General features: G+C 47.7%; 1 protein-coding gene across 4 annotated transcripts in view; it reads left to right on the forward strand.

Annotated features, from left to right (window-relative positions):
* Positions 1–2,188: 2,188 nt before the first annotated feature.
* NEMP1 (nuclear envelope integral membrane protein 1) overlaps positions 2,189–12,132 on the forward strand; it is a 42,148-nt gene continuing 32,204 nt past the window's right edge. For 2 of the 4 annotated variants that reach the window (XM_063694611.1, XM_055359326.2), the window contains exon 1: positions 9,056–9,223. In XM_063694611.1, the coding sequence (XP_063550681.1) occupies positions 9,097–9,223 (127 nt within the window). In that variant the 5' untranslated portion in view covers positions 9,056–9,096. Of the gene's footprint in view, positions 2,363–9,055; positions 9,224–11,688; positions 11,858–12,132 lie in introns of those variants that run through there. The other 2 variants (XM_063694612.1, XM_063694613.1) reach the window with 2 other exon arrangements.

The following is a 12,132-nucleotide window of genomic DNA, read 5'->3' on the forward strand; positions in this document are numbered from 1 at the left end:
GAGGTTTCCCCTAGTCCGAAACCTCAGTCCCGCCCCGCCTCTCTGTCCCCACTTCTGAGGGGCTGGGGTGGGGCATGGCGGGGCGTGGTGGCCGTGGACCGGGGCTGGTTTTACAATCTGGCCTAGCAAGGAGACCTTTCCGCCTTGTGGCGTCCGGGGAGAAGGAGCGCGTTGTTGGTGGGAGGATTTCAGTTGCTCAGGTCCTCTTCTCCAACCTATTAAGCGCCAAACACAGTGGGGGTGGTGGGAACGAGCAGAGTCCCGTCTCCCAGTCCCCCGCCCCGCAACTGGAGGGTACGGCTAGACGGGCTCCCTTGGGGACGCTCCCGACCCCGTACGGGGTGTGGGCGACCCTTCCCCCCCCCACCTCAGGTTATTTTGGATCCCGGGCTGCCAGCCGCTGGCCCCGGGTTTCCACGTGCCCCCTCCCTCCCCCAGCCCACGCTCCCCGTGACGCACATCCTCCGCCCACGCAGCCTCTGCTCGAGGCGCCCCCCTCCCTCCCACCCCGGCCCCCTTGGGGCGGCGCTGAGCCTTAGGATCTGGAGGGAGACGCCCGCCCAAGGAGGAGGCGGAGTAGGGCGTGAGCAAGTGAGCGGCAACCTACTGGGCGCGGGGCGCCCGGGTCCCGGTCCTGATCCGGGAAAGAGGGGGAGGGAGGAGCCGATTTTGAGCTCTCCGCTCCCGGGTCCTGGGAGAGGGGGTGCTCGGCCAGAGAGGGACGAGGGAAGAGAAATTCCGCAGAAGGGGCCTGCCCACTCCCTTAGGGGAGCCAGCGGGGGTCCGGGTGCGAACCCGTGTGTGAGAGTGAAACTACCGAGTGTTTGTGTCTTTGTGCCCTTGTTTCTCAAGATTGTCGTGAGATTCGGATGAGAGAATGTACAGGAAAACTCTCTAAATTGTAGAATGCTAAGCATATTTAAGACGCTACTGCCAGTTTGTGTCTCTGTACCCGAGATTATGTATTTATATGTTTCTTTATATCCACTTGTATATCTGTGTCCCTCTCTCTCTCTAGGTTTGTGTATGAGCCCCTATTTAAAAAATCATTGACTTGTCAGGGCCCGCCAGAGGCCCAGAGCGCCCCCGCAGCCCGCAGCCAGAGCTGCCGAGATGTCTGTTCTTCCCGCCCACTCCTGCCACCCCCAACTCCCCTCCTACTCCCTTCCGTTGAGAACAAGGAATTTCCAGCCTGTAGCAAAGGGAAAGAGGCAAAGACAAAGACGGAGACCATGGGAAACTATAGAAAAACATAAAGAGACAGGTGTGTGTGTGTGTGGGGGGGGGAGTGGTGACAAAAAGGGAGTGGGGACAAATACAAAAATTTTCATTTGTTTCCTGCATGGGACCTGTTCTCCCCTGTGTCCCCTTGGCTCACTCAAAGAAGGACCACTTCTTTGCCTGACTCACCTGCTCTCCTCATCCCCAGTGCTCTCAAAGACAGACCAGAGGAACTGATCTCGTGATAAAAAGGATTAATATTCCTTTATCTGTACTGGTCTCCTCCGTGAAGGGAAACAGTATCCTCAGTCCTAGTTTTCCAAGAAAAGGGGAAACGATTGCGAGGAAAGGGAGGAAAGTGGGCGGAAGAGGAGTGCAGAGACTGTCGTCCCTACGCGCACGTGTAGATTTTCATCTAGCAGATTGCTCTGCGCACTCCTCCCCCAACGTCTCCACTGGGCCAGATCCGACTCACTCAGCAAGGTTTGGCTCACCCTCTCCTTCCTGGACCCCTTCCACTCCTCCAGGCAGAATTAATTCCTCCCACCCCTCGGTGGCCTCCTCATTGCTCTTTGTACACATTTCCAATTATAGTTGCTTGTTTCAGCCGAAATCCAGGACCTCTCCAGGATAGGCCTGTTATCTGGTGGACCCTCTGAAATGAATAAATTGATCCTATTCACAGGCCTGTGCAACTTTGAAAGGGCACGTGACACAGATTTTACTCCCAAAGGGGCTGAGCCTCGGCAAAACTGTTTAAGTGAAGACATTTGTTTTCCAAATCTCTTTCCCTTGTAAAGTTTCCAGTGAGTCCCACAAGTCTGGCTCCTTGGCCTTCTAAAATGTCCACCATTCTGGTAAATTAATTCACGCTCAGATGCTAAAGGTCCTGGCTGGTAATAGAAAAGTATAAAGTAATGATCCCTTTTTTCTCTTTCAGTAACATGCCAGAATTTATCATCTAAGGAATGTTGTCCTTCAAGTTAGTTATTTTACAAGAAATGTTTCACTCCTGAAAGACAGATAATCCTAACCACTGCCTTTAAGGAACTCACAGACTAATAGGGGAAATAGACCTATAAACGAATAATTACAACATAGTGCAATAATATGGGTACAACAATGACAGAAGTACAAGAGGGTGAGTGATCTGTTCTGCTTGGAGTTGTGAGGGGCCTTGGTTTAGACAGGCATCCAAAGGAGGTGATGATGCAGTCAGTATGAGATTTCCAGGAGTGGCCAGGGCAGTGGTTCACACCTGTAATCATAGCACTTTAGGAGGCTGAGGTGGAAGGAACATTTGAGCCCAGAAGTTGAAGGCTGCAGTGAGCCTTGATGGCGCCACTGCATCCCTGCACCACAGAGCAAAAAATGAGTCTCAAAAACAAAAAACAAAAACAAAAAGAAAAAAAAAATTCTAGGAGGAAGGGAAGTCAAGTTAGAGAGGCCAGAAAGTGCATTTCCATGGAGGTGGAGGTATGAAACAGAGTGATCTGTTTCAGAAACTATAAAAGGTTGTTCATTATTGCTGGGTGGTGGGTGGAGGTGGTTAGAAACGAGCCTAGGGAGGTGTACAGGTACATTACATTAAACACATTTTGGACCAGTGCTTTTCAAAGTATGGTTAAGGACCAATTTTTAAAACATTTCCAATCTATTATTGTCCACTACTTTTATAGAATGCACTAAAAATGAATTATTCAAAAAACAAAATAAACTACCATTTTGTTAGATTCAATAAATATAAAATTTCTCTGTCAAATTCCTATAAAACTTTCGAAATGCTTACACTTAATTTCTGAAATTGTTTCATTACAGATTGGTGACAAACATTGAATAACATTATTATAGTTATTCGTGTCTTTGCATCTGAGTTTTAGATCATACTAAGGATGTTGGACTTCATCCTGTGGTGTTACTGGAACCATAAAGACTCTGGAAACAAAGACTCATGGCATGGTCAGATCTGCACTTAGGAGCAGAGTGGAGGAAGGATTTATGGCTGCAAAAACAGTAGGAAGGTCAGCTTGAAAAATACTGAAGGACCCTCTCAGTTGAAAGATGGCAAGGCACTGGCATGGGGGGAAAGAACAGATTCAAAAGATAGAAAATAAGATCGACAGGACTTGACTGATTGGCTGAGGGGTTGAGAGGAGAGAATGAGGGTTTAGGGTGACTCTCAGGCTCCTAGCTTGGGTGACTGAGTATGTGGAATGGAGTGTTCCTTCTCAAAACTCTGGAATCGCCTTCATCAAATATTTGTGGCCTGCAAATCCTTTATCCACAATTCCTAAATTTAAAAAAATTATGAAAACCAAAACTTGACCGGGTACTGTGGTTTATGCCCTTAATCTCAGCACTTTGGGAGGCTGAGGTGGGTGGATCACCTGAGGTCAGGAGTCCAAGACAAGCCGGCCAACATAGCGAAACCCCGTCTCTACTAAAAATACAAAAATTACCTGGGCGTGGTGGCGCATACCTGTAATCCCAGCTACTCGGGAGGTGGAGGCACGAGAATCGCTTGAACCTGGGAAGCAGAAGTTGCAGTGAGCGGAGATCGCGCCATTGCACTCCAGCCTGGGTGACAGAGTGAGACTCGGTCTCAAAACAAAACAAAACAAAACAAAACAAAACAGAAGAAAACAAAAATTAACTGGGCGTGGTGGCGGGTGCCTGTAATCCCAGCTACTCCGGAGGTGGAGGCACGAGAATCGCTTGAACCTGGGAAGCAGAAGTTGCAGCGAGCCGAGATCATGCCATTGCACTCTGGCCTGGGCGATAAAAGCAAAACTCCGTCTCAAAAACAAAAACAAAATCTTTTTCATAACATATTTGACAATAAAACCTAATCTGAACTGAATTTATTTTGTGGCAGAACCTGACCTAAACTTACATAAGGTTATTTATAGTTTTCACTTTTCCATCTTTCACTTACCACAGTATGAAGTCATATGTCATTCCAGAAATATTAATTTGTTTGATTACTGGGTGCTGTCCTGATGCATTGGGATTGTTGCTTTATATTTTGTATATGCACCATACTATCTTTCAAAAATCCAAAAAATTTTGAAACACATTAACCATCCAGATTTCCCACCCCATTTACTTATCAGTGTTGGCCTGAGTTCTTTTGGCTATTTGCATAAATCCAATCCACCTGCAGATAATGAATATTCATTGCATTGTGTGTTATAGACTCTGAAGGAGATTCTTGTTGTTTTGAGCAGTGTCCTCATTAAAACAAAGCTAAAAGCTTCTTGAATGACTATCTTGAAATGACAGCACTCATTTGGATGATAAGTTGTAATGTGTTTATGGACAGCCAGTCTCATTACCATACACTTCATTTATATATTTTAGTAGTCAGTGGTCAGTGATCTTCTGAAATTAGTTCCCCTGGATTTGCTTTAGTGAAAACCAAAGAGCAAGCTCTGAATGGTGAGAATGGGGCCTGGTAAAAAAAATGAAGTATGTGTATATATATGTGTATATATACCTACACATAAAAAAATACATATACATATCTATACATATATATTAGTAGACTTTATTTTATTTATTTATTTTGAGACAGGGTCTCACTCTGTCACCCAGGCTGCACAGTGGTGCAATCACAGCTCATTGCAGTCTTGACTTCCCAGGCTCAGGTGATTCTCCCACGTCAACCTCCCAAGTAGCTGGGACCGCAGGTGCATGCCACCACACCTGGCTAATTTTTTTTTTTTTTTTTTTTGTATTCTTTGTAGAGACAGGGTTTCACTATGTTGCCCAGGCTGGTCTCAAACTCCTAGGCTCAAGTGATCCACCTGCCTCGGCCTCCCAAGACATTGGGATTACAGGCATGAACCACCGCACCTGCCCAATTTATTCATTTTTTTAGCAACAAGGTCTTACTCTGTCACCCAGGGTGGAGTGCAGAGGCATGGTCATGGCTCACTGCAGGCTCAACCTCCCAGACTCAAGTGATCGTCCCATCTCAGCCTCCTGAGCAGCTGGGACTACAGGCACGTGCCAACACACTTGGCTAATTTTTGTATTTTTGTAAAGACAGAGTCCTACTATGTTGCCCAGGCTGGTCTTGAATTCCTGGGCTCAAGCCATCCTCAGACCCGGTCTCCTAAAGTGCTGGGATCACAGGTGTGAACCACTGAGGCTAGCCAACTTTATTTTTAGAAACATTACATGTACAGAAAAATTGAAAAGATAGTATGGTGAATTCCTATATACCCTACATTCAATTTCCCCAATTATTATCTGACATTAGTATGGTACATTTGGCACCATTAATGAAACAGTATTGAAACATTATTATTAATTAAAGTCTACAGTTTATTCAGATTTCCTTTGAGTTTTTGTTGTTGTTGTTGTTGTTGTTGTTGTTTAGACTGAGTCTTACTCTGTCACCGGGCTGGAGTGCAGTGGCACTGATCTTGGCTCACTGCTGCAACCTCCGCCTCCCAGGTTCAAGTGATTCTCCTGCCTCAGCCTCCCGAGTAGCTGGGTTTACAGGTGCCCGCCATACGCCCAGCTAATTTTTGTATTTTTAGTAGAGACGGGGTTTCACCATGGTGGCCAGGCTGGTCTTGAACTCCTGATCTCGTGATTCGCCCACCTTGGCCTCCCAAAGTGCTGGGATTACAGGCGTGAGCCACCATGCTCAGCCTCCGTGTTTTTTTTTGTTTTGTTATTTTTTGAGACGGAGTCTTGCTCTGTCGCCCAGGCTGGAGTGCAGTGGAGCGATCTCAGCTCACTGCAAGTTCCGCCTCCCAGGTTCACACCACTCTCCTGCCTCAGCCTCCTGAGTAGCTGGGACTACAGGTACCTGCCACCACGCCCGACTAATTTTTTTTATTTTTAGTAGAGACGGGGTTTCACCATGTTAGCCAGGATGGTCTCCATCTCCTGACCTCATGATCCGCCCGCCTCAGCCTCCCAAAGTGCTGGGATTACAGGCATGAGCCACCGTGCCCGGCCTCGTTTTTTTAAACTAATGTGTTTTTCTGTTCCAGGATCCCATCTAGACCACCACATTATGTTTAGTTCTCAAAAACATAATGGGCTGGGCATGGTGGCTCATGCCTGTAATCCCAGCACTTCGGGAGGCCGAGGCAGGCAAATCACCTGAGATCGGGAGTTCAAGACCAGCTTGACCAACATGGAGAAACCCCATCTCTACTAAAAATACGAAATTAGCTGGGCGGGGTGGCACACACCTGTAATCCCAGCTACTTGGGAGGCTGAGGCAGGAGAATCGCTTGAACCTGGGAGGGGGAGGTTGCGGTGAGCCAAGTTTGTGCCATTGCACTCCAGCCTGCGCAACAAGAGTGAAACTCTGTCTCAAAAAACAAAAACAAAAAAACCCATAATGATGTTTGGATGACTTTGACAGCTTTGAGGAGTACTGGTCAGGTATTTTGTAGGATGCCTCTATTGGAATTTGTCTAATGTTTTTCTCATGATTAGAGTGGTGTTACGCGTTTTGGGAAGGAAAACCACAGAGTTAAAATTCCATTTTCATCTCATGTTATCAAGGGTACATAGTATCAACATGATTGATGCTGACTTCCCTAGGTCAGCTGAGGGAGTGTGTGTGTGAAATACAGGATGACCATATCAGCACTGTTGGCCTAGACTTTTCCTTCTGAGAATGAAATTTCTTCTCTTGCCCATAGCTCAGCCCCATTTTGAGTTTTTTTTTTTTTTTTTTTTTTTTGAGACAGGCTCACTCTGTCGCCCAGGCTGGAGTGAAGTGGCATGATCTCGGCTCACTGCAACCTCTGCCTCCTGGGCTCAAGCAATTCTTCTGTCTCAGACTCCTAAGTAGCTGGGATTACAGGAACCCGCCACCATGCTGGGCTAATTTTTGTATTTTTATTAGAGATAGGGTTTCGCTGTGTTGGCCAGGCTGGTCTCGAACTTCTGGCCTCAAGTGATCCTCCCACCTCAACCTCCCAAAAGTGCTGGGATTACAGGCATGAGCCACCACACCCAGCCCATTTTGACTTTTTTTTTTTTTTTCTCTTTTGAGACAGAGTCTTGCTCTGTCACCCAGGCTGGAGTGCAATGGGGCGATCTTGACTCACTGCAGCCTCCGCCTCCTGGGTTCAAGGGATTCTCCTGCGTTCAAGGGATTCTCCTGCCTCAGCCTCCTGAGTAGCTGGGCTTACAGCCACCTACCACCATGCCTGGCTAATTTTTGTATTTTTAGTAGAGACGGGGTTTTGCCATGTTGGCCAGGCTGGTCTCGAACTCCTGACCTCAGGTGATCCACCCGCCTCGGCCTCCCAAAGTGTTAGGATTACAGACCTGAGCCACCATGCCCGGCCCATTTTGACTTTAAAAAAGTTCCTTGTTTTAGACCAGGTGCAGTGGCTTACTCCTGTAATTTCAGTAATTTGGGAGGCCAAGGTGGGATAATCACTTGAGGCCAGGAGTTTGAGGTCAGCCTGGGCAACACAGCAAGATATTGTCTCTACAAAAAGTAATTTAAAAAAATTAAGCCAGACATAGTGGCTCATGCCTGTAGTCCCAGCTACTTGGGAGATTGAAGTGGGAGGATCATTTGATCCTGGGAGTTCGAGGCTGCAGTGAGCTGTGGTTACACCACTGCATTCCAGGAGGGTTACAGAAGGAGACCTTGTCTCAATAACAACAACAACAACAACAATGAAACAAACAAATAGCCGGGCATGGTGGTGCATCCCTGTAGCCCAACCTATCTAGGAAGCTGAGGTGGGAAGATGGTTTAAGTCCAGGAATTCAAGGTTACACTGAGCTGTGATGGTGCTGTCGCACTCCAGCTTGGGTGTCAGAGAATGACCCTGTCTCTAAAAACATAAAAAAAAAAAAATTCTTGTTTTGAAAGCTTGAACCTTCCCCGGGAGATACCCCCTTCCTTGAATTCCTCAATTCATTTGGCTCTATCATCTGTAGTTTTCCTACCCATCACCATCAGATCCTCTTAAAAAAAAAGTTTCAATTTCTACTAACAGTTTCTGAACACCTGGATCTCTGCTGGGCCCTGTGTTAAATCATTGAATGGGAAGCAGCTAATCCATATAAATAACTCCGGCTTTGGAGTCAGCAGGATTTAGGTTGGGATCACAGACCAGATGAACTATGAAATCTTGGGCAGGTTCCTGTGGCTGTCTTGGCTTTGGCTTCTTAAATGGAGAGAATTACATTTGTCTCACAAGATGATAAGAGGAATAAATGAATCTTTCTTAATCCTAACATTAATTTTACTTCCAAAAATAAAAATCCTATGAATACATTTTTAAAAGCTAATGTTTATGCTTATAAAATATTGACAACACACACTTTTTTGTGACTTCTATTTTAAATCCTTTAGGACTTTGGAGAACCACGCTTTTGTCAGTCGACTTTAAAAATCGTCCTATCAGGGCCCTACTCATAAAGCGATCTCAATTGTAGGCGTCTCATAACAGAAAGGTCGTGATAAAAAGTAACCGAAAGAAAACGGAAGGAACTTCAGACAGCTTCTATGGAAATACCGAGTTTGGTCAAGGAGGCCTCTCCCATTCCGATTTTCTATTGGTTAAGCTTACCATCAATCACACCAGTTGTAAATAAACTGAAGACGGAAGCATGTTGTTAGCGGGGTGGGATCTTCCTGTCGCCACTGCTAGGGTGAGAACCCATTTTCCAATAGGCTGAAAGCTGCTTTTCCCGCCCTCTCTCTTCAGTTGCTAAGGGGCGGGACTCATAGGGCCCTTGGAGGGCTGGGTGCTCGAAGCCCTGCCCATCCCATTGGTTGATAGGGGCGGGTTTCGTAGAGGATAGGCTGCTGTCGCTGCCCGTTCGGAGTCAGTTGCTGGGCTAAGGCACGTGAGGAGGAGGTGGCTTGAGGCAACCATGGCGGGAGGAATGAAAGTGGCGGTCTCGCCGGCAGTTGGTCCCGGGCCCTGGGGCTCGGGAGTCGGGGGCGGTGGGACAGTGCGGCTACTCTTGATCCTCTCCGGCTGCTTGGTCTACGGCACAGGTACCGCCCGGGCAGCAGCTGCCAAGGGGGCAGGTGCCGAGGGGGTTATTTTTGGAAAAGGGATTGTCCCGAGGGCGCGGGCCGTTACTCTGCAGAAGGGCGGTGGCTCTACCGAGGGGCGCCGGCGTAGTGTGGTGGAAGAAACTTGGCAGGCTAGTGGGCGTCGGGACTGAGGGTCTGGGCCCTGCAGCGGGCTGGGGCAGCTTCCAGAGTGGGGAGGAGCCTGAAGCCTTTTGGCGGAGACAGGAAGGGAGGCCTAGACTCGTTGAGAAGCAGTCCTGGGGGCTGTGTCTCGTTGCAGAAGCCTCGAGTTTCTTGGTTAAAAGCGAGAAAACCTGGGGACCATTCTGGGCAGGCAGAGCAGCCGCGGGAAAGGGACCATCTCATTCATTCGGCAAATCAGCAAACACCATCTGAGCGTATGCTCTGTCAGGACGCAGGGCACGGGTGGCAGAACGGATGTAGTTGACAGAAATGCAGTGATCTCTACTATCTTTTGCTCTTGTAAAAAACCTTGACTCCTTACCGCCCCCGCCCCGCGAGATGGAGTCTTGCTCTGTCACCCAGGCTGGAGTGCAGTGGTGCTATCTCGCTCACTGCAACCTCCGCCTCCTGGGTTCAAGCAATTCTCCTGCTTCAGCCTCCGGAGTAGCTGGGATTACAGGCACCCGCCACCGCGCCTGGCTAATTTTTGTATTTTTAGTAGAAATGGGTTTTCACCATGTTGGCCAGGGTGGTCTCGAACTCCTGACCTCGTGATCCATCCGCCTTGGCCCTCCCAAAGTGCTGGGATTACAGGCGTGAGCCACCGTGACCGGCCAAAATAATGCATGTTTATTTTAGATGATTTGGCAAGGTACAATTAAGTATAAAGAAGCAGGCAGAAACCACACTGTTAATCCATTCAGAAGCAATCTATTTTAGCATACTTTCTTCTGATCTTTTTCCACATATTTTTAATTTTTTATGAATTGATAATTTGTATCCAGTTAGTACTCTAGTTCTCTTCCCTGCAGGCTGCCAGTCGTTACCAGAGATAGTTTTCTCGTTTGATTTTGTAGTACAATAATTTTCCCAAGTAATTTAAAATTCTTTTTTTGTTTTTTTGTTTGTTTGTTTGAGATGGAGTTTTGCTCTTGTTGCCCAGGCTGGAGTGCAGTGGTGCAATCTCAGCTCACTGCAACCTCCGCCTCCTGGGTTTAAATGATTCTCCTGCCTCAGCCTCCTGAGTAGCTGGGATTACACGTGCCCGCCACAACGCCCGGCTAATTTTTTTTTTTTTTTTTTTAAACAGAGTCTCCCTCTTTCGCCCAGGCTGGAGTGCAGTGGCCAGATCTCGGCTCACTGCAAGCTCCGCCTCCCGGGTTCACGCCATTCTCCTGCCTCAGCCTCCTGAGTAGCTGGGACTACAGGCGCCCATCACCACGCCCGGCTAATTTTTTGTATTTTTAGTAGAGACGGGGTTTCACCGTGTTAGCCAGAATGGTCTTGATCTCCTGACCTCGTGATCCGCCCGCCTCGGCCTCCCAAAGTGCTGGGATTACAGGCATGAGCCTCCACACCCGGCCTTAAAATTCTTTATAAATGTTGTCTTACTTGTATTACGTTCCAATGTATGGGCAGATCTTCATTTAATTTTTTTTCTCCGTCCCCCACCCCCGCCGCAATGTAGTCTTGCTGTCTGGCCCAGGCTGGAGTGCAGTGGTGCAATCTCGGTTCCTGTTTCAAGCCATTCTCCCATCTCAGCCTCCCAAGTAGCTGGGACTACAGGCATGTGCCACCACATTCGGCTAATTTTTTTTTTTTTGAGACAGAGTTTCTCCCTCGTTGCCCAGGCTGGAGTGCAATGGCACTATCTAGGCTCACTGCAACCTCAGCCTCCAGAGTTTAAGCACTTCTCCCTCTGCCTCCCAAGTAGCTGGGATTATAGGCGCATGCCACCATGCCTGGCTAACTTTTTGTGTTTTTTGTACAGACGGGGTTTCACCAGGCTGGCCAGGCTGTTCTCAAACTCCTGACCTCGCGATCTGCCCGCCTCAGCCTCCCAAAGTGCTGGGATTACAGGCGTGAGCCACCACGCCCAGCCACACTCAGCTAATTTTGTATTTTTAGTAGAGATGGGGTTTCACCATGTTGGCTAGGTTGGTCTCGAACTCCTGACCTCAGGTGTTCCACCCGCCTCAGCCTACCAAAGTGCTGGGATTACAGGCATGAGCCACCATGCCTGGCCTTCATTTATTATTTTTTAGTGACGTGGTTTTGCTGTGACACCCAGGCTAGAGTGCAGTGCACAATCATAGCTCACTGTAACTTCCCACCTCGGTCTCCCCAGGTAGCTGGGACTACAGGCACGTGCCATCTGCCTGGTAAAACTCATTATTAATGTTTGTGGATTAAACATTTGGTTGGATATTGGTGGTTTGTACTGTTGGTTGGATATTTGTGGTATTTCTAGTTTTTCATTGTTGTAAGTTTGTGAACATCTTTGTGTATAAATTTTTATTTATTTATTTATTTATTTTTTTGAGATAGAGTCTTGCTCTGTTGCCCAGGCTGGAGTGCAGTGGTGCCATCTCGGCCACCTAGATTCAAGCGATTCTCCTACCTCACCCTCCCGAGTAGCTGGGATTACAGGTGTGTGCCACCATGCCTGGGTAATTTTTTTGTATTTTTAGTAGAGTGGGATTTCGCCATGTTGGCCAGACTGGTCTCAAACTCCTGACCTCAAGTGATCTGCCCTCCTCAGCCTCCCAAAGTGCTGGGATTACAGGTGTGAGCCACCGTGCCTGGCCTTATTTTTTTTTCTTTTTTTTTTTTTGTAGAAATGGGGTTTCATCATGTTGGCCAGGCTGGTCTCAAACTCCTGAGGTCAGGCAATCCCCTCACCTTGGCTTCCCAAAGTCCTGGGA

This window comes from Gorilla gorilla, chromosome 10 (assembly GCF_029281585.2).
Source record: "Gorilla gorilla gorilla isolate KB3781 chromosome 10, NHGRI_mGorGor1-v2.1_pri, whole genome shotgun sequence".
NCBI lineage: Eukaryota > Metazoa > Chordata > Mammalia > Primates > Hominidae > Gorilla > Gorilla gorilla.